Raw genomic sequence first — 27,779 nt, 5'->3', positions numbered from 1 at the left:
CAACATTCCTTAAGTTGAGTTGTTAGGTTTAAATCTATTTAAATGGAAGACATGCTGGATCTCGGAAACCTGCGGCGGGAAAGGAAAGGGCTGTGAGAATGCAGGCGCCTCCCACCTGTGGGACGCGGGTTAAGGACGCTGCATGTCTGGGGAAGGATGTCCTTGAGGACTCGAACGAACCTCAGGAACAAACGGTGGATGTCGAGCGAACATGGTCCGACCCCACCTCCGGAAAACGCCGGCTCTGGACTTCCGGCACCGCCCCTGTCCCTCCAGGAACTTCCGCCTCAGCCTGCAGTGGGCGGTCCGCGGGAAGCCACGCCCCGTCCCTCGGCCGGGTCTCTAGCCGCCGCCACGAGGACAGCATGGCAGGCGCTGAGTTGCGGGCGGCGCTGGAGCAGCGGCTCGCCGCCCTGGCTATTCGCACAGAGGTCGTGGAGCACCCAGAGGTGAGACGCTCCCGCTAGTACTACCCCGGGAGGGAGTGGAATCTACTGCAGCGTCTGCGAGGGGAAGCCACTGAAAGTAGACTTCCCGGGGTGGTGGGGGGTCACGGTACCACAGAAAAAGTTCGTTCTAAGGCATTTCCCGGAATCCAGAGTAGAGAGGGATCTGAATGCACCACCGAGTGCATCTCCTCTTGGGACTCTTGCTGTTATTGTGAAAAATACCTGTTTTCCTTTTGGAGTGATTTTTTTTTTTTTTTCCGGGGGAACGAGCGCAACATATTGAGAACTTGTGCATCTCAAACTGGCCTGGGTATGTAAGTTGCCAAGCAGTAAAACGTTTCTGCAGAGGCTATGATGCATGCGGGACACCAAGGTTAGAGTTTGGTATTTTTTAACATGATTCAGTTGATTGATGGAAAGATTTTTTGTTTTTGCAAGTATCTCACGTAGCCAGTATATAACCTGGTTGTTGGGAGGACATAGTTTTTGCCTAACGCTTGAGTAACAGCTCGTGATAACTAGCTAGATACAGTGATAATCTTCGAAGGGTAGAGAAATTCCTCAAAACTAGTATTTTCTTTGACCCTTTTGCCTCCCTTAGAGTCGATACTCTCCCCCTTTTTACTGTGCATATTGCCAGCTTTTCTGATGTTCTTTTTATATTAGCCCAGGCTCTCATTCCCTGCCTTCACTCCCTCTGTAGTTATGTTTTATAGAGTGAAGGTTGTATTATGGTCTGGATGGAATGCCAAGGAATAGGAGTCTGGGCTGCTATAAACTTTTTTCCCCCCATTTTTATTGGAGTATAGTTGATTTACAGTGTTGTGAGGGCTACTATAAACTCGACAAAAAGTCTAAAGGAAAAACAAAAATAGCACTTTAGAAATGTGAAGGCTTAGCCAGCGTATCGGAATGGAGAACTGGCCCAAGAGAAACTACTTGAGGTCCTGAGATATAATTATTTGATAACAGGGTGGGAATGGGTTACTACCAGTGAAATCCCGGGTACCGACTACTCCCTAACCTCACTGTTTAGACCCAGCAAGCAATGTATATATAACTGTATGTTTGCAGTGTACATGCATGTTATTTTTAAACTTCGCATGTGGTATTTTACAGGTGTTTACAGTTGAAGAAATGATGCCTCATATCCAGCATTTGAAAGGCGCACACAGTAAGAACTTATTTCTTAAGGACAAAAAGAAAAAAGGCTATTGGCTGGTGACAGTTCTTCATGATAGACAAATTAATTTAAATGATCTCGCCAAGCAGTTAGGTGTCGGGAGTGGAAACCTGCGGTTTGCTGATGAAGCAGCCATGCTAGAAAAACTGAAAGTTGGCCAAGGTTGTGCCACACCATTGGCACTCTTCTGTGATGATGGAGATGTGAAATTTGTTCTGGATTCTGCCTTTTTGGAAGGTGGATATGAAAAGGTGTACTTTCATCCAATGACCAATGCTGCAACCATGGGACTGAGCCCTGAAGACTTTCTCACATTTGTGAAGAACACAGGACATGATCCCATAATACTAAACTTTGATAAAAACTAATTGGGCTAAACTTCAGAGTATTTATTTCTGAAAGCTGTTTTTCTTACTTGTAATTATAAAAAGCATTAAAAATGGGAAGACGGTTTGGTGACCTGAACTATTTTGAGAAAGACTATTTTATCTTAAAAGTTGTTTTTTTTTTTTTTTAGATCTATTGAGGTAGCTTTAGTCAGGTCAGAGGTTCCACCCTCGCTGTCTCCCTGATGATTACTTGTTACAAGAATGCCTTCATTAACATCAGGAGTTCCCTGGTTGCCTTCTGGTTAGGAATCAGACTTTCACTGCCTGGCCCAGGTTCAGTGCCTGGTCACGGGAACTGAGATGCCTGCAGGCTGCAGGGTGGCCAAAAAAAGAATAAATTCACATCAAAACTAAGATTATTTATCTAAGATTAACTGTCTTACATCTTATTTATTATACTTGAAAAAAAGCAAGTTGCAAAAATAGCATATGTAAAATTATACATGTGGTAGTGTACATACGGGGAAAAAATAATATGGGAAGACATTAAATTGTAAATAGTGGTTATCCCAAGGGAATGAGGATTAAGGAGTAAGAATTTCCAGCAGTATAGTTAAACAAGGGGGCAAGGGAAAACCTTTCTGTTACTGTTTGTTTTTAAACAAATGCTTTTTTTCCCCCCAGTGGAAAATAAGCTAATTTTTTAAATAAAATTCTATCTTTAGAATATCTTAATCTAGAAAAACCCTCAAAGTAGGGATAGAAAATATGCTATAATCATTATACTAATGAAATTACATTTTAAAACTCAGGAGCAGAACATACAGAGGCCATTAAGAAGGATTTGTTTAGTCTTTGTTCAGAGGTTAGAAATTTGAACATGCTTGAACAAGTTTCTTCTGTCCTTTAGGCTATATTAAATTTACTCATTTTTCAACTACACATCTAAAAAGTGTAAGATAAATTTTACACACATATAAACAAAAACGTGTAAGAACCCAGGATTAGGTATTGTCAGTTGCCATATAGAAGCTAGTTCAAAAACAGTGAGGAAAATTAATATACTTTTTCACCGCTCTTAAATAAGACCCTAATTGAGGGTCTGAGTAGGCTACAAAACAGCCTAGAGGACTTAGGAAAATTCTCATTTCCTAAGTTTGAACACACAGTAATTTCTTCTGGTAGAGAAATAGTATTTAATTTGTACCAATCTGCATTACTGAAAGGCAAAGGTAAAAACTTGTCATTTTTCAATATATGTGGTTAGAGACTACAAGTCTACTGATGGCAGAATTTTTATAAAATATAGATGAGTGAGTAAGTTAGATGAGTTAGTAAGAAATATCTTCCATCAATGATAACATTCTGAGATGCTACACTGGTTTTTGCCTACTTGGTACTATATCTCTAAGAAAGAGGAAATTTAGGTTGCTTTGAATGTAAAATGAAGGTTTACTGAATAAAATCAAAGACACTGAGGACCTCAGGAAACTGGTCTAACTGTCCTCACCTTAGAGTGAAAATAGGCCCAGAAAGACTGACCTGCCCAATGACACAAGGCAAGTTGTCACCTCTTAACATTATGCCTCCCAAAATCTATGTGAAAATGAAGAGACTGATGTGTACAATCTATTATTGTAATGACACTTGTGGGATTGACAAAACTAATAGACTCTTCTCTTTCTTCTAAAACCTCTAATACTCATCCCAAAGTGATTAGAACAGAGATAAACAAGATTATGTCTGAAAATTGGTTTTCTAGGGCAAAGAGAAAGGAAAGAATACTTGGTTAAATTATATGTTATGATTGCTAACCACTTGTTATAAAAATCATCTTATATCAGTTTGACAAGTGAATGTTAAACCAACTTAATTTTTTTAGGAAAAATAAAAGTTAAAAACTAAAATGAAAAATGTTTTTGAAAAAAGACAGATCAGCCAAATGATGGTGTCTTTTTTTGTTATGAACTGGATTTTTTTGTTATCAACTGTGGCTTTAATATAGCCAAGTAACAAACAAACATTTTGCCATTTAACTCCAGATTTCTCAGCAGCGTTACTTTAAAGGAAATGTTACAGCTCTTGTATTATTTGATTTGGTATTTAATAACAGTTATAAGTACAATGGCAAACATTGAAAGAGAACCCTTAGAAAAGAAAGACAATTTAAAATCAGGTTTTGTTAAAGGGTGTTATAAGTGCAACTTTATCCATAAGCATTCCTTTTAAGGCATTTTCACTGTTGTCCAAATAACTTGTACATCAAGGTTTATATTATAAAATGGGCTCCGTCTGTATTATTCATTCAAGGCTTAAGGAAAAAAACATCTCAGGACTAAGAGTAGCAGAAAAAAAAGCACAAGACTTCACTTTTCTCATAAAAAGTAACTTAAAGTACAAAAGTTATTTAGCATACATTATTACTCCTCATTGTAATTCCAGATTTGGTACAATATCTTTTTCACTTCCTGACATAAACTCTTAAGACAGTACAGGCTGTAATACTTCATTTGTGAGGTGGCTGCAATTCTGTAATATGCACAGTGATTTTTAAATAGGCTCTTACCATGCCTTGCATGAAAGGTGCTACATACAAACCTGTTCCGTGAACTCTTTGGTAACCACCAGTTCAAAAACTTGGACCGAACATTTCCACACTGCCAGATCTGAAGCACTTTATCGGAGCTCTGGGCCGAAGCTATTACCCTGTATATAAATTCTTTAGTTTCCAAGGGGGAGTAGAGCCGGATAATTAAAATCATGTCAGGCGCCAGTCAGGAAAGTGGCCCCAGCTATTGTACTTTCTAGTTGGTTACACGGTTTTGTTTGGCAGAAGTAGTTTATCTAAGGGAAAAGCATGACTTCCTACTAAGTTTGCTTCTGATGCTATCTTTTGGAAATGGTAAAATACTCATGTGGTTATCTAGTCCTTTCTTGAAATGGTATGAAAAAGGTGATGAATGTGATTTGAGAATATGCCTACTTTTTGCAGTCTCAAGTGTTCTCTTGGTTGTCATGCTGCATTTCCTCAGAGTCAGCCCTTTACAGGCTACCCTTAAGCATTTTCTAATTGAAGCAATAATGTGTTGCTTCAGTCAGCAGGGTCTCTGTTTTAGGATATTAGTGTCCTGGAGAGATCAAGCTGTGGTATCACACACCCTCGCTGAACTACCTCCTACTCATTAAATTTCAACTTGAAGCAAATGTCCTGGGATGTGTCCTAGTTGTGCAAATTAGATGCTAGTTAATATAAATCTAAGTTACCCACTTATTGTATTTAACTAAAACATAATTTCTATATTTACTCTCAATTTATCGACCTAAAAATGAATTTACAGTTTTTACATGCAGACGTCTCTAGACTCCCATGATGCCCATTATCAATCTGATACTTCAATCTAGGAAATCATGATGGAGACATGTTTCACAGTCTAGAGAATAGGTTTTAAATATGTCTGTTGTGCAATATTTGTATCTTAGTAAGAATCCTTTGTATTTATATTTACATAGCACCTTTCATCCAAGATTTTAAAAGTGATTTAACTTTACAGCATTATTTGGTGGCAAAACCTAACTTCCGTTTCAGTTTCTTTTCAACTATACATGCCGTATTTTTTTTCATTAATGGTCTTTCTGAAAGTAGACTATGAACACAACACTCTTAACTGGCCTATCAAAAAGAGAGGGGGAAAAAAGAGAAGGGCATGAAGAAGGAGGGAGAGAGAGACACATTTCTCATGGCTACTAGGTTAGTGATGAAACACACAGTTCATAAATCACACACTATGGAATTATTCCAAAAAGATTTTTAGAGCTGGTAGTGAGAGCCTAAGAAGTACATTGTTAAAATTAAAAAGTCAGTATCTTTCTCATTTCAGACCTTTAAGATTATTCATATATTTATGTTAAATAATGAATTTGCATTAATATGTATCAATGCAATTTTTGATTTCATAAGAAAATAAAACTGTGATAGAAAATTGGAACTACAAAAAAATTGATGTTTCCCTGGGTTAACTAAATTTACTTTTTTGTGCTTCTTTCAAATGTAAAACAAATGCATACAAATATTTCAAAAGTACTGATAACAGTTACCAACTTTAATGTAGTCTTATAAAGGACAAAACCAAAAATTCTTATTAATAAGTGATAACCTTAATAATAAATGAGTTCCTGGCAAAATGCGTATCATAGTAAAGTATTTACATTATTTTTGCCATAAGAAAACTTCTTAAGCAACAAACAGTCAGCTCTCAAGTTAAAAAAAACATACATACATAACCCAACACTAAAGAAGGGAAATGAGTTCAAACACAATAGCTTTATCTTGGGAATGTCTTTTTCTAGAAAACCACCTTACTAAAAAAAACATTTCAGAAAAACACATTCTAATTACCTTGGATCCATGTGTGAATGAATTACTTAGTGTTCCTTAGCAGGGAATATGGAAATATTAATATCACTGTAGATTTTTTTTTTATAACTCCTATCATGGATTTTTCAGTTATTTCATAAACTGAGTTTCTTTTGCAGTGCATCAAAATAATTGGCTTAAAAATAAGAGAATACCAACACATGCAGTCTGCTAACCAAATAAGGCTCTGACATGCCTAAACAATGTTCTCTGTTATCTTGATATATAGTACATTCCACAGCATACTACAGCATTTAATTTAGGTTTACACAACTAAATATAAGTGGCTAGACTTAGGCTAATACTTAGCAGAAGCATTAAGCAAACATGGATAAATTCATAAACAAATGATGAAAGAAGTATATTGTTCTTGGAGTACTTCTTGAACCCTTAAAACACTTGGTCCTTAGCGAGAGAACATGCTTTATTCAGTAGATCTTAACAGTACAATGTACATAATAAGTCACAAAAACCTTCTAAAAATTTTGGCAGTTGACTCCAGTAGTGCTCCTTGATTCAAGGAAGGAATGAAGGTTTGTATTTCTTTCCTGCTCTAGTCACGAAGGATTGTTAAGTCTCCTTAAAGATTTTAAAAAATGATTCCTATAGTTGGGTGTCTTGTTACTTCAGAAATAAAGGCTTCACACTGAGAAACTGAAGGACACTTTTCTCTCTGTATTTAGTTGGAAAGTAGAAAGAAAGAAAATATAAGAAAAGTTTGAAGATAAGAGATATAAAATACAGAGCAACCACTAAAAGAACAGCATGCACCAGGTACTTTTACAGGGATAAGAGTGACAGACAGAATTTGTCTAAGCAGCTCTTCGTAGAAAAGACATATAATTTATTTCCTCAATTACCAAGAACATTGCACAGAAGTTATATTCCTACCAGAAAGATTTTAAACTGAAAAAGTAATTTCTAAAACATTATTCATTAGTAAAATCAAATTTAAATTGAGGGGAAAAAATATTTTTAAAGATTGGTTTCCTGCACTAAGGGGCTTCCCAGGTAGCTCAAATGGTAAGGAATCTGCCTGCAATGCGGGAGACCCAGGTTTGATCTCTGTGTTGGGAAGATCCCCTGGAGAAGGGCATGGCAACCCACTCCAGTATTCTTGCCTGGAGAATCCCATGGACAGAGAAGCCTGGTGGGCTACAGTCCACTGGATCACAAAGAGTCGGACACGACTGAGCGTGCACTGATGGCCAAAAGCTTTGAGGAATCAGGTGATGCTGATTTACTAATCAGACAGAAAATCATGAATAAAGCAAGCAATATTTACATCTGTTAATGCAATGTGCACTTGTTCTTATACTTAATGCAGTTAGTGTGTATAAATGAGATTAATCTCATTTACATTTTAAGCAAGAAACTCACCACTTGGCCCACATGTCATGTAGTGGGGTTATAGAATTAGGAGCTTTGTTGCTCCCTAGACCTGCTTTTTGAATTTCTGTTTTCTTGTACTTTGTCCACATCTGCAGGAGAAAAGCATTTCATGTTACTTAATGAAAAGCTAAACATAGTACAATTCATGAAGATAAGAAACTATAGAGCACTCACTGCGCTGGGCAAAGAGAAGGAATCTAACTCTGGAAATGTTATTCATCTGATAGACATCTCTACTTAAAGACTGATTTACATGTTTTAAAAGCTATAAATAATAATGTCCTCTTGGTGTCTGATAGGTTTATTACGTTTATTTACTATATGGTCACATATAGTTTTAAAGTAAAAAATAATCTTGCATGCAGCAGCAGAAACATCCACAATGAAATATTTGTATTGTTTACTAAGAAAACCAGGCCTTGGGGCTTACTTTGTAGGAAAATATATCTGCTTACACTGTTAGAGTTAAAACTACTTTGGTCACAGGGGACCCAAAGCCTAACATGAATTTACAGTGCCACAAATAATAAGGGTATCATTTCTAGAAACCTAAGCCAGGAATATGAAAGCTATTCAATTTCATCTAAAATTAGGGTTCTAATACAGGCATACCTCGGAGATAATTGCAGGTTTGGTTCCAGACCACTATATTAAAGTGAATTTTGCAATAAAGCGAGTCACATGAATTTTTAGTTTCCCAATGCATGTAAATAACAATGTACATATCTTAATTTAAAAATACTTTATTGCTAAAAAGAGCTATCCATTATCTGAGCCTTTAGCAAGTCATACTTTTTTTTTGCAGTAGTAACATCAAAGATCATGGATCACCAATCACAACAAATATTAACAATAATGAGAAAGTTAGAAATATTCTGAGAACTCCCAAAATGTGACAGACATGAAGTGAGCAAATGCTGTTGGAATAACGGCACTGATAGGCTTGTCTGACAGAGAACTGCCAGAAACCTTCAGTTTGTTGGGAAAAAACCCCACAGTATTTGTGAAGTACAAGAAAGCACAGTAAAACGAGGTATGCCTGTAATCCTCTGTGAAGTTGTAGAATATTTATGGAGATGTCTCAAAAAAACACCGTTATTCATCTGAGTCAGAGCTGCTTCACTTTGATCAGAAAATAATTGTTTTTTTAAATTGGGGCATCTTGTAAGATTTCATTAATAGAAGGTATTATGTTGATTTTTTTAAGAGTCTGGGAAACACTAGCTCTATACGATTTCTAAGGCTCTTATCATTGCTAAAAATGTGATTTCAAGTGCTATCAAGAAACACTGGTAGAATAGTGTTTTAAGGGAATTTTATGACCTTACAGCCAGTGACAGTTTCTGGAGGAAATATTACCTATATTCTCTGACAGTCCTCAAGACACATGGACATGGTATGTATCTTTCTGTTTTACATGCACAATGTGTACGTTCTTTTGGAAAACATGCTGTATATGTTACTATAGTCATCTGGGTTAGAAATGCTTCTTTCCTGTAAGTCTAACATTGTAAAAATAACAGTGTTTACCATATAGTAGCATATGATTTCTCAATGTATTTTAATAAATAAATTTAATCTTAAACTACAGGTTATGAAGAAAGAAAAGGGACACCAAAAACATTTGAAATGTTAGGACATTGTGAAATAAGTGACAAATTGATTGATATTTTCATGTAGATAAAATATATTAAGTGGTACTAAAAATAAGAAAATTTCTGATTGTTTATTTGATGACCTGCACTGGAAGCATTTTTTTTTTTTTTTTAAGTAAAAGGCAGAAGATTTATTCGATCTGAAGTGAAACCAACACATTGGGAGCATTTTTAGTAAGAGCTGGCTATGAGAAAAGAAGTATGGTCAAAGATATAAACAGAAGGGGCCTAAGCCTGAAATGATCTTGTGTAAGTACAAGAGAATAGGGTAATTTACAAAGGAATACAAGCTTCCTTCTTTTTGTTTCCTTTTTTTTTAATTTTTGCCCGTGCTGTGTGGCTTGTAGGATCTTAGTTCTGTGACCAGGGATCGAACACAGGCCCTCAGCAGCAAAACTGCAGAGTCCTAACCACTGGACTGCAGTGAATTCCCAGGTCACACATTTCATTAACCAAAGATTCTTCAGAAATTTTGTTTTCTCTGGCCCAATGAATAACAATAATAATTTACTATAACAACACGTGTAAAATAATAACTTCCTCCTTGTTTATCAAGTTACATTTCAAATCATTTCTTCTAGATGCCAGGCTGCATTGTGATATTTAGGCTAAATCAAGACAGCAAAAACATTTCAGAGATAGAGCTAAGGTATACTTGTCCAGAAGTGAGTGAGTCAGGGTTATGGGTTTCCTTGGGGCTTTCTTTCTTGTTGTTTTATTCTGGAAGTTAGAAACTCAATTTTGGCTGATTCTGTTTTAAAATGCTATGACCACAGGATGATAATTTTAAAGTTTATGACATGAATCAGAGTTAGCAAATATTTTCTCCCTCTTTTATGATTATCTTTTAGCTAAGAGGTTGCAATTATTCTTAGTTTTAAAATTTGTTCTACTAGAAACATGTCTGTTTATATGGTTATAAACGCTAATTTTACATTTTATTTTAGCACAATGTACTCATTTTATAAAATTCTGTTTTTAGGACATATGTAACTTAGCAATAAATTATAGAATTATTTAAGTAACAATCTTCACCACTCACTTCACCGAGTAAACTTGCTACCCTTTTAAAAGCGAAGTAAAAATGCAAATTTCCCACACACTGAGTATGATTTGCTTTATTTCTCTTTGATTCTACATTTTAAAAAACCCTGAAAAAACTACTGTGTTAACTGATTCCAAGTAAAAAAGTCATCCTGAAAGAAAGATAGTACTTGAACTCTTATGTTTGTCAAGTGAAGAAAAGTGCAGGGAAGAAATAGAATATAAGTGCTCCTAGTCACTGTATAAGTCACATTTAAATTCAATGTTTTTTTTTTTTAATTACACTAAATTTATGAGTATTAATAGCATTTTAAATCTGAACAATTTTATAAATATGGGCAGTGTTAATATTTACTATGTAAGGTGTTGACTTATTAACTATTTGAAAATAAAACAGCAGGGCAGAAGGCAAAATTAAATGGCAAAAGAAAATGATATCTTTTTAACATTTTCCTTACTAATACTGTACATGTGCAATATGAAGTGCACATTTTGGGGGAAAAAAAGGAAAGGACAAGAGGTAGGGAGAGAGGGAAAGGGGAGCAAAAGGGACAATGAGCATTCTTTTTTGGAATCAACAAATATGACTTGGAAATGCCTTCTTAGTAATTATAGAGCATGCAACCATTTTAACATGCTTCCAGGTATCAAAGTAACAATCTCTTACTGGGTGACAAAAAATGTGAAAGAGGAGCATGTATTGTTAAGGTTCTTGAAGTCATGCAGAAAATGTACAATGCAATTAATAATAGTTCATGCAGGCATTGCTGTGGTTACATAATCACGTTTATATACATGCCACAATGTACACTTGAACACTATGCCACAACTTAAAAATAAAAATATAAACCTAGTCAAGTGATTCTTTTCAACAACAGCTCTTCAAATCAGATTAGAGAAGCATAGTGTGTATCAAATGACATCAGTATTATATTGTGCAGTTTTGATCATACACAACCATATTCATACCAAACCATTTGATTATCCTCAGAAACCAACAATGCAGCTTCTGTGTCATCAGGATAGAGGCATGCAGGAGTGGTAAGATTATTATTATCTACAGAGGACTGTGGATTAATGCTACTGTGGCTCTGATGACCAGAAAACTGCTCATTATCTTTCTGAGCAGTTTTTTCCAAAGAAGCAGAAGCCTGTTCAGTTACTCTGGTGACTGGTCTGGGAGGTAACCCACTTATGTTACTAACTAATTCTGTATTCAGGGATAAAAATGGCTGAGCTAGATGAGCCACAGTAAAGGACTCTAAGCTATCTGTAGCTGATCTTCCAAATGCATCATTAGACATATTAATCATGGCAAAAGTTTGATTTAGAAAATGTGACCTTTCAGTTCTTGAGTTTCTGGCCTGGGTATGTGGAGACTGGGGCTTGTCTGTAGCTAAGTCATTCTGTGCTTGAGAACCTAGAGCAGATGTCGTACTATGAAGTGTATGAGAGGACCACTGGTGTAAACAGTACTCACTAGATGTCGCAGAGACGCTGCTATCAGCAGTAGCTGGTGGCGAATCAACTGACATAGGTAGTCTACTGTCCTTGGTCAAAAAATCATGGATGCTTGTCCTTCGAGTAGTTCCTTCGGCAGTAGAGATAACACTGCTTGCACGAGGTAAAGTGGCATAGGGATTACTATCTTTTGATTGTCGTGACAGAGAAGTTTCTTTTATTAATTTTATCTTTCCTTGAGCGCCTCGTGTAGGCTTTCCTGAAGAACTCATTAAACAGGTATCTTCAGCCTTTTGAGGACCAGGTCTCACAAACTGTTCAGGTTTAGTTGTCCGTCTATCATGGAAGTCTCCTGGAGTTTTTCCACTTACTGACCTGGCCAGACCACAGCTAACTGGTTTGTTTTTTCCCAAAAAGTCAGAAGAGACAGACAAACTTTTCATTACTTCATCTAAAAGATTCTCCTGACTTGAGGGCTTTAGCTGTTTAAAAAAAAAAAAAAATCAAAGCAGATTAGTGAATACAGCCATACTTTTGCTTTCCTGATATGGTAGACTATAAAAAATTGCTAATGTCTCTAAACACTCCTTAACTTAAAAAAAAAAAAGAAAAGGCTCTAAAGTTCAACCATAGAAATTTAACTTATAGTGTCCATCTAAATTAAGGTAACCATAGATAAAACCAACCTGCATTGAGGTAAGCTTGTTGCTTTCTTCCAAAAACTGTTGTAGAGTAACAACTTCACTTCCAGGGGAACCAGTTTTGATCTTGTGATGTGCCCGACTCTCTAGTGTTCTGTGCTGGAGCACTGGACTTGATCTGGTCTGTCTTTTCAAGTACTGGATTGGACTGCTGCCACTGCTGGACCATGCCTCATGCTCATGAAGCAGGCTAAATTCTCCACTGCTGTGGCTTTGTGGCCTGCTCTGGATAGTAACTGCACCTGCTTTAGGAGTAAATGGTGTGTTAAAAGTTCAATAATAGACACAAGATTAACACTATGTAAGTACTGACAATTTATTGACTGGATTCTTATGGATAGCCAAACTGACTTTCAAAGCTTTATTCAGAAATACTTAAAACCATGTTAATCTTTCATCAGTCTAGTAACTGCCTACCATAGCATGTTTCCTTATTTGTCAGTATGACAAATATTATAAGCTCCAAAGGGCAAACACTTGCCTTCACCACCAGACCCAGAACCTCAACATATACATCAGGCACTCAATACATTTGATGAGTAAATGAATGAATAAACAAGGAAATAATACATTTTTAAAAACTCAGGTTAAAAAACTATAAAATACCTTATAATTTTTAAAAAAAATTTGTTGTTGTTTTAGTCATGAAGTCATGTCTGACTCTTTTGTGACCCCATGGACCTGTAGCCCACCTGGTTCCTCTCTCCATGGGGTTTCCCAGGCAATAATTCTGAAGTGGGCTGCCATTTCCTTCTCTAGGGGATCTTCTTGACCCTTAGATCTCCTGTATTGGCAGGTGGATTCTTTACCACTGAGCCACCAGGGATACCCAAAATATGATTATATGAATTTTCAATTGAGAATGTTAAAACCAAACACTCTAATAATTCTAATTCCTTGACTTTCTATGAAGTCTATGTTCCTTATTTGAAGGCTTCTCTGTTCATCCTAAACAAATAACATTAAAGAGTGTGATAACCTAGAGGGATGCATGAGACAAGTGGTCAGGGCTGGTGCACTGGGAAGACCCAGAGGGATGGGATGGGGAGGGAGGTGGGAGGGGGGTTCAGGATGGGGAACACATGTAAATCCATGGCTAATTCATGTCAATGTATGGCAAAAACCACTACAATATTGTAAAGTAATTAGCCTCCAACTAAAAAATAAATGGAAAAAAAAAAGTCAAAAGGAAATTATTTTGATTAAATACTGATGTAAAAAAAAAAAGGGTGTGATAACCTAGAGGGGTGGAAGGTGGAAGGGAGGTCCAAGAGGAAGGGAACATGTGTCTATCTATGGCTGATTCACACTGATGTGTGGCAGAAACCAACACAACACTGTAAAGCAGTTATCCTCCAATTAATAATAAATAAAAAATAAGTAAAAGAAATAATCTTAAGAAATTTAAAAAAAATTTACATAGCAAGCATCTAAGGAAAGTCAAATGGAGACATGATATAATTAACTTAGAAAATTCCAGTAAAAATCAAGTATGTAGTATCTTATTCTTTATTTAATGTCTGAACAATCTGATTCTCCCTGCTTTCAACTGTCAGTATGATAGCTTTAAAAGACTCAGCTGAGGCTGAACAATGACAAAGAATGCAAATTACTAGATCTGGAAAAAAGCTCCCCAAAGTTTATGCTATTCCTTAAGAGTGCTTATTCGTTTTGATCAATCGCAAACTGTAGAAGCATCAAGATGGGAAATGCAACTTTCCATGGTTTCCTAATCACAGAGAATAAAGTGGGTCATGAAAGATTTTGGCTCAAACTATGTAACATTTTGTAGGAAAAAGATTTTCTTAAAATTTCAAATCAGAAAAGGCTTCTTCACACTTCAGGTAATATTTTTCTAAAGGATATAAGAACATGATTATAAACATGAAACAACAATCACTTGAAATCAGATTTTTCAGATCAGTGCAACAAATACTAAAATTATAACTGAGACAAAATTATTCTATAATACAGAAAAGCAAGAGAACAAATGCACTCATTATAATTTAACAATTCTGTTCTGTAGAAAATAACTACTTTAACAAACTTTTATAATCTATTAAATAATTCCAGAATTTGAGTAGGCAGTGTACCTTTAAGAAAAAAGGTATTAGTTGATACTTCCAGACATTCACATAAAATTTCAGCTTAGAATCCACATTAATAAACTGAGGGAAAAGGTATCTTGAACTAATTCTTTATATAGATATATGCATCCATTTGGCACTTGTTACACTCACACAAACACAACTGTCTTCTCAAATTAAAAAAATATATTCCTCCTTATTTCGTGGATAAACAAAGCTAGAAGTATTTCTAAAACACTTTCTGTGAGTTCAGTGTACATGTATCATGAGAAAATTAAGGCCAACCATTTTCATGACAAAGACAGAATGTAAGAAAATAAGAACTTACAGATACTTTTGAAATACAAAGATAACAAGAAAAAGATTTTACCTGTGAAGATGAAAAATGGAAACTAAAATAACTGCTCCTGTTTTTACATTTGTACACATCGAAATACATTTGTATTACAATGTGAAAAGCATAAAATATTCCAAGGAACTATGTTCCAAACACAGATGATTTGGATTTCATTTTACCCCAGAAACTTAATTTCCCATTTTTTCACAAATTTGGAAATGGATGGAGCATATTAGTAAATTTACCTACAGCATACCTTTGACTTCATGGAGTGAAGCATTATTATTGCTATTGCTAGTGGATGTTCTGCCACTATCAAGGCTGGCTGGTCTCGAAGCTAAATGAAAAAATCAGGAGACAGTGATAAAACTTGCAGCTGAAGACACTGAACTTTACATTCTGATTACAGAATGCTTTGAGGAAGCAATCATGCATACTTTCACAGACTGAGCATGCCCACAGAGAGTTGAGTCTTATAGATTAGCAAGCAAAGGCATTTCCAGATTGTTCAGTTAAACAACTGAAAACAGGACACTTCTGAGACAACAACTGAGATTCAAACAAAAGAAGATCAAGTGAATAATCAGATTTGGAAATGGATTTCTAGATGGATACCAGGACTGTTGTAGTTGAACAGAATGACATGTCCCCAAAAGAACAAAAAAAGGCTAGTGATTAGGTCACAAAAGATCAGACAAGGAACCCTGCACATTGCAGAGATGCCACGAACAGGAGGAATATGAGCATCTGCAGAGTTAATGTCTTGTATTCCTATCCATACAAGGGAAACAACTGCACCGCTAACACGGCCCCACCCTGCTTCCTAAAATCCTGCTCACATATGAAATTTCTTTAACGTATTCCTTTACATATTAAATTCATTCCTTTTCCATTTTTTTTTGTTAATAATTTAGTTTGGTAAGAGAAGACTTTCCAGTCAGAAACTAAAAACTGAAATGTTCAACACTGCAGAAAATGTGGTTTCTTAGAGTTTGTTCTTTACCAGTTATTTTTAAAACCAAATAAGAAATGTATCTCTAATAACTTTATGCCAAAATGGCAACAAAATTAGCCTTAAGCATTGTGCAGACATGCTTTATATATGACCTTGACTAAGGACTATTTAGATGAAGTAATAACCTTATAAAAGGAAAAAAGGGAGTATTAGGTTTGAAGAAATGGCAGAAGTAGCTATGAGATGCAGGTTAGAGAAAACATGCTTGCTGGCAATGCCACATTCATGAGGTCAATGCAAGAGTCTTAGCATTCTCATTCTGTATGTAATATGTACTTGCTAAATAAAGTTCATATCTTACCATGAACTCTTGATCCCGTACTAGAATCATCACTAATACCTTGTGGACTTACGTCTTCAAAGGATGTAGTATCTACGTAAAATAGTAGAATGGATATAAAATTTTTTTAACAAAAACAAAAAAAAAAGATAAAATCTTATTTATGCAGAATATGGAAATTCTTTTTTAATCACGTACAGTACATCTTGTTTTAACATATTTCATACACTCAATCAGAAGCTGGAACAGGAGTAAGAAACAGAATAAATCTGATGTGAGTTGACTTGCTTAAGGAAAATACCAGAAGCAGTAAAACCCCTCCCTGTGACCCTGCGAAGCGAAGCAAAGCCTGGGCTGTTCTATGTGGTTCTCTGATGGCATGTTCCTAGGTTTTCGTTTGTTTGTTTTTTAAAGCTTCTATCACTCTCTCCTTTTCTGTCTTTTACTTGGTTTACTTTTCCATTTCTTGTTAGTTCATTAGCTGTTTATTATGGAAGACCTAGGAAAGATGTAGTTATCTGTATGATGTTTTAAATTTTTGAAATGATTTGAAAATGCTCTCAGATTAAATCCAGATTGTTTTGATAATTATTTCAGGTTGCTGCTGTCAAAAAAAGTAAACATTGAAAAGTCAAATAAAAATTCCTGTTGCCAACAGTTACACCACAGTGCAAATAGCAGACGGCCTATACCTTTATTATTAACCAACTGCTTGGATCTGAAGCCTGTAGAAGAGTTGACAGTTGAAAAGTTGATGGCTGTAGTAGAGAAGGCCATAGCTCCCAATTCTTTTCTCCTTTTACCCGTTGAAATATCATCAGGAACCTCCAAATTCTCAGTACTACCTGTCCACTGTCCTCCTGCTAGGACCATGGACTGCACCAGGTCATTCATGGCTGGGATGCAAATGAAAGCAAATGAATCAGCATGGTTAATGTACTTGCTCTTATTTCTATTTTGTATTATAAAGGTTCTGATTATTGTCTATGGATTAATGCAAGTGAAATAAAAAACTAACCACAAGGTCATTTGAATTATGACATGCATTCAGCTGTATGAAATGAGGAGGCCAAAGCTTGATAAACTTCAGTAAATAATTTTATCACCCTCCACCCGCTTTAAAGGTAGGAAAAGGAATTTTACTCTGTACAACTGCCTTTTGAGCAGTGATGTGCAATATAATTAGAAGCCTTCAAAATGTGGTTTTGTGGTGACAAAAATGGGATGAATAAAGGTAAGATGGAGAGCAGTTTTTTACAACATCACTATTGAAAATGATAAAGAGTCCTTGGTCAGAGCAGGTTACTGGAGAAATTATTCATTTTATGAATCAAATAAGTATACCACTCAATAAAAACCTGAAAGAGAGGATATCCAGTGACAGACATTTAATGTGATTAATTACCCATTCCACTTAAAAAAAAGAAAAACCAGAGTATCAGTATATAAAGAATGACAAACATTTTCAAGGATTACAGGCCATTTTATTTCTTTATTTAACCCTAGTTCATTAAGAAAATAAATACCTAATGCTAAAGGTTTTGTTATATTTTCTTTAAGCAAATTTCTTTGGGAAAAAATCTTTATGGCATATAAAATTAAAGTTTTTTTTCTGCCAACTTTTAGAAAGCACTGGAAATTTATAAGTATATTACATGTATGACTAAACATATGCATGTATATGTATAAATGAACATACATATAATGCAGATTCAGTGCCAGTTTTGAAAAAAAAAAATTCTTCCAGCTCCATGGGTTACAGGAAGACTGCACTTTGCAAAATAAGAAAATTGGCACAGTCCAGAGAATGGTTAGTGAAAATTAGTAATGGAAGCCAGTGTAGTCATTTGAAAGAAGCTGAACTGTCATAAAGTCTTACACATGGAACGACGGTAGCAGGCCTTCATTTTGTCTTTATCCTTCGGTCTGTTCCTCAAAAAGGGCAGTCTTTTCAGTGCAACCACTTTAATGTCAGAGCATGAGAAAAAACAGAAACAGAAAAATGAAAGAAGAAAGGGAGAAGAACAGATGGGAGTTAAATGTTGAAATTAAGGACAGAAATGAATGTCTGAGTTTCAGCTATGTAAGCTACACTAAAGCTATTATTCTTGTGCTGCTGAGTGATTATGAAATATGAATATGTACTTTGATACTTTAAAATACTTGGAGAAGCACTGAAGACAATGATGAAAAACATATACTTAGAAAACCTGGACTAACTAAAGTCCTATAAATACAGGAAATGATAAGAACTACTTACTGAAGGAATAATTTTTCTAGTAAAGCTGTAAAGATAGATAGACCTATATCACTAGGGCCACTCTTGGTGGACCAGGGAGCGTACGTGACGAAAATGTAGAAGGCTCTTCACTCCTCTGTTTTAACTTTGTTTTTGTCATGCCAAGTGGCATGTGGGATCTTCATTCCCCAACCAGGGATTGCACCTGTGCCACCTACAGTGGAAGCACATGGAGTCTTAACCACTGGACCACCAGGAAGTCCCTATTTTCCTTAACTTTTTAAATTATAAGGTTTTATTTTAGAAAAAAATAATTTAGGAAAATGTACATCCTGTATTTTAGTAAAATACCTCAACAAAAACTAAGGTGTTCCGGGATGTTTAAAATAACCTAAAGAAACTTTTAAAACTTTCATTATTTCTTTAAATGTTAAAAAAGAAAATAGGGAACTACTTCTTGGTTTAAACTGAATTCTGATGCATTATTTAGAAGCACCACAAAAATATATGTTCTTCTAAGACAAGTCTTTCAAAAGATGGCATGAGCAACTATGTTAACTTCATTTTGCAAAAGGTTCGCTGGAAGAAAAAACAAAAGTATTTTGATAGAAGCTTTTAAGCTCTGATAAGCCTAAAAAATAAGGAGGCATCCTAAAAAGCAAGGAAAAATGATAGAAAATTATGTATTTATAACATTTTTAGATATTTTGAAGGGCTTTGGGAGTCAGTTTATTTAAAAAATCACAGCACGACACAGGGAAATTATCAATATATGAATGAAAATTAGGATTATAACTACAGTAGGAGTCATTAACATAAAAATTTAAGTGTTCACTTAGAGTAACAGTCTTAAGCTATACTTTAATAAGATTTTAATGGAAAATATTATTATACCTCTTTGGAGATGCAATTTAAGAGGCAGGAAAAAAACTCACATTAAGATTTAAAAGCGTATTGCATACAGCCTTAATAACTATGCTCTTTCTTATGGTTTGCTCTTATAAATAATAAAAAGCTCTTTTGACAAACTGACAAGTATCACTCATTAAGGAGAATGCAAAGGCATACAGCTTTTTAACTTACTTATTTGATTGCTATTAAGAATAGTCGTGACTCATTTAAACTTTTTGTTTCTAGGTCGGAAAACACAGCTGTTTTCAATGATTAAAAAGAAATGAACTGAAAGCAATGTAAAAATGGACACTTAGCTAAAACAAAGCTGAATGGTTGCAGCATGCACATGTCTTGTTTAGATACTTTTTCTGATTTCAACTGTTTTCCATAGACTGCTTTACTGACAGACAGACACTCTTCCAAAATGGAAAGGTTAAAAGGAGTTTTATATTTGCCAGTGGTGGAAAGTGATCGTTCTTATGGTAATTAGTTTGTAGACATACAATGTTTGCTTCCCAAACTATATTGAAATTATGGGAACAGGAGAATGGTAGGGTTTTCTGCTTATTTTTAAAATTCTAAAACTGAATAACTGCTGGGAAGAAGAGTATTACTTCCTTCTGATTTTTACTCTGGATCTTTCCAGCACAGAGTATGAAGGAATGATAGACTGACAATTTAAAACAAGATGACCTTAAAAAAGACTGTTGTACCTTTCTTGTGTATATTTTCCTACTTGAATTATCTTCCTTTAATTGAAAAAATCAGATATACCCATGACCATTTCTCATTAAATCAGATGCCAGATTTTTTTTTCAGATATTTTATATCCAGAGATAGTAGATAAAATTGAATCATCTGGCACCTTTTTAAGGAAAACTTGATAATCTCTTTACAATACTTGGAGGTTTCATGTAGGTTTGGCTAACAAGACTAATCTTATGAGAACAGACAGAACTAAACCAATTTCTTATACACAACCATATTTGTATGAATATGGTACTCATGTATGTGTATCTGATTTTTTTGTTGCTTACTTGTGGATTCTAGTTCTTAGGGTGCTATAGCTGCATTCTTAAATATAGCCTATAATGAATGTCTAATCTCTTACACTCTAAAACACTGTCTTTTCAGAGATAATTCCCCTGAGGACAGAACCATGTCTATACAGTTTTTTGAGTGTTTTGAGAGCTGCCCATACAGAGTCTATCCCTGGGGGAAGTAGTGGCTGCTTTTGCCTGCTATTTACTTCTAAAGACTAATATTGAAATGTATGTATTAATACATACAAATGTATACATATACATAGTATCTATCTTGTACATATGTCTTATGTATAAACATACACACTATATATGCTTTTAAATTTAGTGATTCTGGTGAGGGTGTGAGTGGATTCAAACTATCCTGTTTACATATGCTATAAGAACATTGCTAGTAGTCACATTCTCCTATAACTTCAAAGGGCCTACCACCAGATTCTTTTCTTTCTCTTTAAATATTCTTCCTTAGGCTTTTACTTTGCTCTTAATGTTTAGCTAAGCACACTAGTAATGAAATCAAGAGAGTTAACTATAGAGGTCACGTTATATTACACTTCAGCATTTGTAATTTAAAAAATTAAATCACAAGTTTGTACAAAAACTTGTATCTTCAAATCTATTTTAACTGAACCTTTACCAAGCAATCCCTCAATAACTTTTATAACCTTCAATTATTTCTAAATCATTGAAAAACATTCTCTTCCAATTCATAGCTATTTTTCTTTGCTTCCTCCTCCTCAATGTAACTTTTTTCCAATTTGATACCATCAAAGTATGATTAAAACCTCATTCTAAAAAGACTTATTACTCTATTTAGTTACAAATAATTATGAAAATGACATCTTATAAATATTTCTTAATTGTTCCTCATAATCTCCCTGTGAAGTGGGATGCAAAAGTAAAAGTCTTGCCCACATTAATAGAACTAGCAAGTGGCAGAGGTATTCTGGCTCTCATTTCACTGTTCTTTCTATACTATTTTACCTTCCTGGTCAAATGATGGTATCTCTTTGTATTTCTCTAAATACACAATAAAGAAAATCACATGGCTATGCAGTACTGCAGTATGCAATCAATTTTAAAATCATATGGAGTTAAAAAGAAATGCATTCATCAGACATTATCCCAAAGGACTGTGGAAGCTATTTAAAAGAAATCTTTAGTAAGGAATCTAAATCAATTCTAGAGATCACAAATGTTTAAAGAGTTTAAGCACTCACTGCTGCTTTTCTTGGTCCCCAAAGTTTGGCCATCTTCTAAAGAGTTTGAACCTACTGAAGAACTATCTTGACTATCTTGATGGGGGAGTTGAAGAAATCCTTCACTGGAGTCTGAGCGGGTTGGTGTTAAAGTTAGTGATTTCTGGCGTTCCCGATTAACGTCTTTCTTAGACTTTATCAATTTTCTCATTTTTAGAGTAATCCAGTTGCCTCTCCTAATAAAGTAATTTTAAAAAGTCTTATCAGTTTAAAATTCAGCATACAAATCCCTCTCAAAATCTTTTTTTCCCCAAAATAAAAATGAAAAAAAACCCAACTGGATAATAGTACCTTCTAGGAGGAGATGGGTCATAAAATTTGTATTGATCCATAATTTTCTCTTCTAATTTCTCCTTTTGTCGTCTTAATTCATTTAACTTATCACTATAAAAATAAAGTTACATTTAGGACATCATATTTTGTACAGTTATGAATATTATTTGGATTCTAAAATCTAACTTCTCCCCCAAACACAAAGAAATACAGATACCATAGTTGACAACCAAGAATTTAATAGGCAGTAACAACAGAACTGTTTTCAAGTTTTTCGTTGTCTTTTAATTTACAACTTACTTAAATAAAATGATATAGGACTTAGAATCTCAATTTTCAACAGGATTTGTCTGAAGGAAATCATCTATATTACAATATTATCATGACAAAAGAATTCTCTCAACATCTTTCTACAGTTATTAAACATTATATGCATAAATACACTAGCTTCACCACAATTTACTAATAATCAAGCTCTGTCGATTCTATCTTTCACATCTCTCTTGTACTTGATCTTAACTACCACTGCTTGTGAATTACTTTTCACTAGATTATTGCAACAACCTTAAAACTTATTCCTTGTCTCTAATTCTTAGAACCTCCAATCTATAGTGTCATCAGTGATTTAAACAAACAAACAGCACAAATCTGATATTACTGCCCTGCTTAAATTTTTCAGCAAGTTCTCTGTACAGCAAAGAAAAACCTTTGTGAAGTGGCTCCTGAGTGTTTAGTCACTTCTCTGCTATACCTCCTTCCACAATTTTGCTCCAGTATGAGCAATTAATTTTTAGACCATATATCATAATCATAATACAGTTTCATTACACCTCTTTGTCTCTGCATTTGCTGCTCTCTTGGCCTGTTATGCCTCCTCAGGCAAGTCTCAGCTCAATCATCTTTAAAGTCTAGCTTCTCTTGCAAGCTAAGGTAGTTCTGCCCCTCTATTTGCTGTATTTCTATGGCTTCCTATAACATATTTTCATTATAGAAATTTTTTTTACTTCTTGTTTTATATTAATAGATCATTAAGAGCTGGATCTCTATGTTTTCATTTTAGTATTTCTAGTTATTAGCATACTGCCCAGAACATAACCGTTAAAAAAAAATACTGAAATAACGTTGAAAATTAGGAAAAATTAGCACTGCATTTTCTCTGCCACCAGAGTAATATTTCAGAGTGAAAAGTTTTTTGGCACCTACATGTACTGTCTTTGTTCAACATGGAAAAGATCCTTGCTTTCCATATTCTGCTCCAATAGTGTTCTGTTCTGTAGCATTAATGTCTGAATTTGATCTAGTAGATGTCGATTTTCTTCTTCTAAATTTCCTTTAAGTTGGCTTAGCAACTGTTTTAAACACAAACATTTATTTTTTAAAATATCAACATTTACATTTGACACAAATCCCCCAAAGCATATGAAAAATATAAAGTATTTCACAAAGTTTATATCTTCTGCCAGTGAACAATCAGATGCTTGTCCTTTGATTAGAATTAGTGATTATTTTAGTAATAATGACATCTAAACTACTGGGTTATGTGCTAGACATTTATGTTTTCTTAATTCTCAGAAACATTGGGTTTAACATATAGTAAGCTATCTACTTCCAAAACCACTGCTGTCTTTACAACCGTTTTGACTTCGAGTTCAAAGCTAGATACATATATCTGGCCTTCTGTTTAAATAGCTATAAAATGCTAAACAAATTAGTAATTCTCTAAATCTTAACGACTCCACCCATCTATAAATTGAAGATCACAACTCTCATTCCCCCAAGACTGTTTCAAGGATTAAATAATATATGTGAAGTAGCTGGTGTCATGCCTATGGCACATAGTAGGTACTTTATATACCTCATTCTTCCTCTAACCATTGTTGTCAAGAAACCTCAAAAGTTTGTGTATAATTTTTATGGCTTGAACCAAGGAGAGTCAGGTAATACTGTAAACTGGTGGTCATATTACTGATTATTACTGGCAGTTAGGCTGCCAGCATGATTTCAGCTGCTTCTCTGTAGTCAGCAGAAACTAGAAATATGCCTCAGTTAGGCCAGAGGTTCCAGCAGAAGTCAGAAAGCCCAAAGCAATGACTGTCAAATTTTAATATCACTTGTAGAATATATTTTTAAAGTAAAGATTTCTGGGTTCTAGCATTAGAATTCAGCAAGTTTGGATTTTTTTAGAGTTTTGTATTTTTTTTTTTTTAAAGCCAACAACAACGCCTTCTCAAAAAAAAAAAAAAAAAAAGACAAAAACTTGCTCAGAAGGTAGAAAAAAGCAAATAGTATAATACTATGAATATGCATAACTAGCCATCTAGATCTAACAACTGTCAATACTGTGCTGTATGTTTTATTTATTTATATGCTGTTAAATTGAAACATAACACATGTGGTAGATTCACTGCAAAACTGAATGCAGTTTTCATCCCTGCGCCCTCTTGTGCTGTGACTTCTCCCTTTTCCTATCAAGAAGTGGAATCTATTACTACTTCCTCTCTTCTTGACCCGGGAATCCCTTTGGCTAAGGGAAGGAGGCAGAAGCGATGGTGTGAGAGTTCCAAGCCCAGGCCTCAAGAGGCTTATGTGTTTCCGCTCAGGCTCCTGGAATCCTCTTGAAGGATAATAGCCCACACGGCACAGAAAAGTTACACCAGCTGGGGCCACCTTAGACCAGCCGGCTCACGGGGTGCATGCTGGCTAACTGCAGATACACGAGCAAGTCCTGCTAAGGTACTCATCTTGGTCCACACATCAGTGCAGATCAGCACATCTGCTCAGCTGACCCTGACACTCAAGAGCAAAAGTAAATGTTTACAGTCCCTTACCACTGAGGTTCTATGTTTCTTACACAGCATTACTGCATCAGCAGACAACTCATAAAACATACACAGAAAAAAGAACAAATTTTAAGTGTACATACAACTCAGTGAATGATCATAAAGTGAACTCATGAGCGAACCAGTACTCAGATCAAGAAACAGCACATCAATTGTATTCCAGAAACATCTGTTGAGTGCTCTTCTAATTAGCACACTTCCCATAGAGAAGTCTCCAACACCCTGGATTCATTTTTCCATTCCCTTCAAACACGTTATTATATGACTTAATCCCTAGCCAAGGGCGGGCTGATTGTTGGGACAATCATAAGGTAGTCAGGGCCCTTTTCTGATTTCTCTTGAGCAGTCTTTGAGACCACCAGTGAGATGCAGGATCTTACCAAGACCAATTATGGCTAGCTGTCTCATTCTCTGGATCTCCCATGTTAAATCTGAGTAGTTTGTTCATCTGTGATTTGCCCTGTCCAGTGTTTCAGGCTACCTGAGTTAGCCTTTGACAACCCTCCAGTAGCAAAGCTGCTGGTTCCACGGCATGCCTCTTGACTGAACTCTCAGTTATGGAGAAAGGGGAGAAGACTCAGAATGGGAGAAGTCACATAATAAACTGTAATTCCTACCAAAAGCTGAGAAGTTTTTAATTCTTCTCAATTTGTTGTATGTCTCAGAGTCCTAAAAGTGGTTATTTTTATATTTTTTTTCCAATTCTGTTGTTTCCATGAAAGTTGATTTGTCGTGTTCCTTTTATCTTTCTGGCCATGTTGTGCAGCATGCAGGATCTCAGTCCTCATTTGTCATGTTCTTCTATAAGTCTGGACTTCCCTGGTGGCTCAGATGGTAAAGCATCTGCCTACAATGCGGGAGACCCGGGTTTGATCCTGGGTTGGGAAGATCCCCTGGAGAAGGAAATGGCAACCCACTCCAGTACTCTGCCTGGAAAATCCCATGGACGGAGGAGCCTGGTAGGATACAGTCCATGGGGCCACAAAGAGTTGGAAACGACTGAGTGACTTCACTTCACTTTCTGTAAGTCTATTACCTCTATTATATTTTATTTAGATTTATAAATGACAAGCAGAATGAAGGTTCTATAATTTCTGAACTTTGTTGCATAATTAAATATATATGATATCAAACTAATTTTTCCTTCCATTAGTTTGTGATTTCAGACAAAAAGCTTTTAAGTATTACTTTCTGCTACAGTCTCTTTCTTTTTACGACTGATGCTGAAGCTGAAACTCCAATACTTTGGCCACCTCATGTGAAGAGTTGACTCACTGGAAAAGACCCTGATGCTGGCAGGCATTGAGGGCAGAAGGAGAAGGGGACGACAGAGGATGTGACAGCTGGATGTCATCACCGACTCAATGCACATAAGTTTGAGTAAACTCCAGGAGCTGGTGATGGACAGGGAGGCCTGGCGTGCTGCGATTCACAGGGTCGCAAAGAGTCGGACACGACTGAGCGACTGAACTGATTCCTAATTTCATTTAAGGGTTTTGCTTAAGTGCTGATTTTCTAAGTTTCAAGAAATTCAGATGTTAAGCTATACTCAACTTTAATGATTTAAAGACCAATCACAAAATTTTCAGCATTCTTTTTCTATTTCAAAACTTCTAACACATTATCAACTCATCATGGGAAGCAGCACAGAATCATGTTAAGAGCTCAGCTGTATTACACATAAGGCAGATGTCACTTCTGTTCTAAACTTCCCAATAGCTCCCCTGTTTTATTCAGAAAAGTATTTTACAATGGCCTATAAGGCAACATAGGCTTCCCCTGTGGTGCAGTGGTGGTAAATAATCTGCCTGCCAATGTAGGGGATGCAAGAGACGCAGGTATGATCCCTGGGTCAGGAATATCCCTTGGAGTGGGAGATGGCAACCCACCCCAGTATTCTTGCCTGGAAAATTTCACGGGTAAAGGAGCCTGGTGGGCTACAGTCCAGGGGGTTGCAAAGAGGGGACAAAACTGAGAGCAACACACACCTAAGGCAACATATCTGGCCCAGGCATATCTCCAAGCTCATCTCCTACCACTCTCCTCATTTGCTCATTCCGCTCCAGCCACACTAGCTTCTTTGAGTGTTCCTCAAACACACCAGGATTCCTCTGGCCTAGATTAACTGTGTGCGCTGACTGCCTGGAAGGTTCCTTCCTCAATATCCACATAACAACACACTAATCTCCTTCACATCTTTGTTCAGTGATGCCTAGTTAAAGTTTCAATTTGTATTCCTCATCTACTCTGGCAGTCCTTATCCCCTTTTACCTCCATTTTTACTTGTACATAACTTTTATCTTGTAACATACTATATGTGTTGCAGACTAATTTTCAAAATGGTTACAGCAGTATTTCCAGTCCAGGTGCTCTTCCAGAATCTTGCCATTCACCATCAAGAGGCTGAGTCTCTCTTTCCCTTGAATCTGGGTGGGACTCTGCCTCAGTGACTATAATGCAGGGGAAATGATGCTGCACGACTTCTGGGGCCCGACCATTAACACACAGATGCCTTCGGTCTGGTTCTCACCATGGTGTGGGAAAGCCCAAAGCAGTCCAAGGGGAGAGATCACAAGCGGAGGAGACTGACGCTTTCAGCTGATGGCCGGCATCAACCACCAAACATGCAATTAGCCTTTCAAATCTTTCAGCTGAGGGCTCACATGTAAGTGGAGGAGACAAACTGGCCCCATTGTCCCTGTCCAAATGCTGACCCACAGGCTGAGAGATAATAAACGACTGTTTTACACTACTGTATTTTCGGGTAAATTGTTATACAGCCATATGTAACAGAACACTGAAACACTATATATTTTCACTGTGTATTATATTTATTGTCTACCTAATACATGCCAAGTGGTCAGTAAACATTTTTTTCATTAAA

General features: G+C 35.9%; 2 protein-coding genes and 1 long non-coding RNA gene across 8 annotated transcripts in view; 2 read left to right on the top strand and 1 right to left on the bottom strand.

The window, feature by feature from the left end:
* Nucleotides 1-93: 93 nt before the first annotated feature.
* On the top strand, nucleotides 94-2,128 carry LOC136164381 (prolyl-tRNA synthetase associated domain-containing protein 1). The gene is made up of 2 exons (XM_065929273.1): nucleotides 94-449; nucleotides 1,569-2,128. The coding sequence occupies exons 1-2, from the start codon at nucleotides 99-101 to the stop codon at nucleotides 1,998-2,000; spliced, it is 783 nt and encodes a 260-aa protein (XP_065785345.1). The 5' UTR covers nucleotides 94-98; the 3' UTR covers nucleotides 2,001-2,128.
* Nucleotides 2,129-4,138: 2,010 nt separating this feature from the next.
* CCDC88A (coiled-coil domain containing 88A) overlaps nucleotides 4,139-27,779 on the bottom strand; it is a 111,513-nt gene continuing 87,872 nt past the window's right edge. For 2 of the 6 annotated variants that reach the window (XM_065929260.1, XM_065929262.1), the window contains exons 23-33: nucleotides 23,259-23,404; nucleotides 22,074-22,166; nucleotides 21,744-21,958; nucleotides 18,227-18,310; nucleotides 17,040-17,243; nucleotides 16,369-16,440; nucleotides 15,309-15,389; nucleotides 12,614-12,873; nucleotides 11,947-12,409; nucleotides 7,756-7,856; nucleotides 4,139-7,048 (exon numbers count right to left, since the gene is read on the bottom strand). In XM_065929260.1, the coding sequence (XP_065785332.1) occupies nucleotides 7,792-7,856; nucleotides 11,947-12,409; nucleotides 12,614-12,873; nucleotides 15,309-15,389; nucleotides 16,369-16,440; nucleotides 17,040-17,243; nucleotides 18,227-18,310; nucleotides 21,744-21,958; nucleotides 22,074-22,166; nucleotides 23,259-23,404 (1,683 nt within the window). In that variant the 3' untranslated portion in view covers nucleotides 4,139-7,048; nucleotides 7,756-7,791. The remainder of the gene's footprint in view (nucleotides 7,049-7,755; nucleotides 7,857-11,946; nucleotides 12,410-12,613; nucleotides 12,874-15,308; nucleotides 15,390-16,368; nucleotides 16,441-17,039; nucleotides 17,244-18,226; nucleotides 18,311-21,743; nucleotides 21,959-22,073; nucleotides 22,167-23,258; nucleotides 23,405-27,779) is intronic. The other 4 variants (XM_065929261.1, XM_065929263.1, XM_065929264.1 and 1 more) reach the window with 4 other exon arrangements.
* Nucleotides 7,868-27,731, top strand: LOC136164383 (uncharacterized). Its single transcript, XR_010662345.1, has 3 exons — nucleotides 7,868-9,671; nucleotides 25,662-25,918; nucleotides 26,049-27,731. It is a non-coding gene; the product is annotated as an uncharacterized lncRNA (long non-coding RNA).

The sequence above is a fragment of the Muntiacus reevesi genome, chromosome 3 (genome assembly GCF_963930625.1).
Source record: "Muntiacus reevesi chromosome 3, mMunRee1.1, whole genome shotgun sequence".
Classification (NCBI taxonomy): domain Eukaryota; kingdom Metazoa; phylum Chordata; class Mammalia; order Artiodactyla; family Cervidae; genus Muntiacus; species Muntiacus reevesi.
Note: the sequence above shows the minus strand (reverse complement) of the source record. Positions and strands in the feature narration are given on the sequence as shown.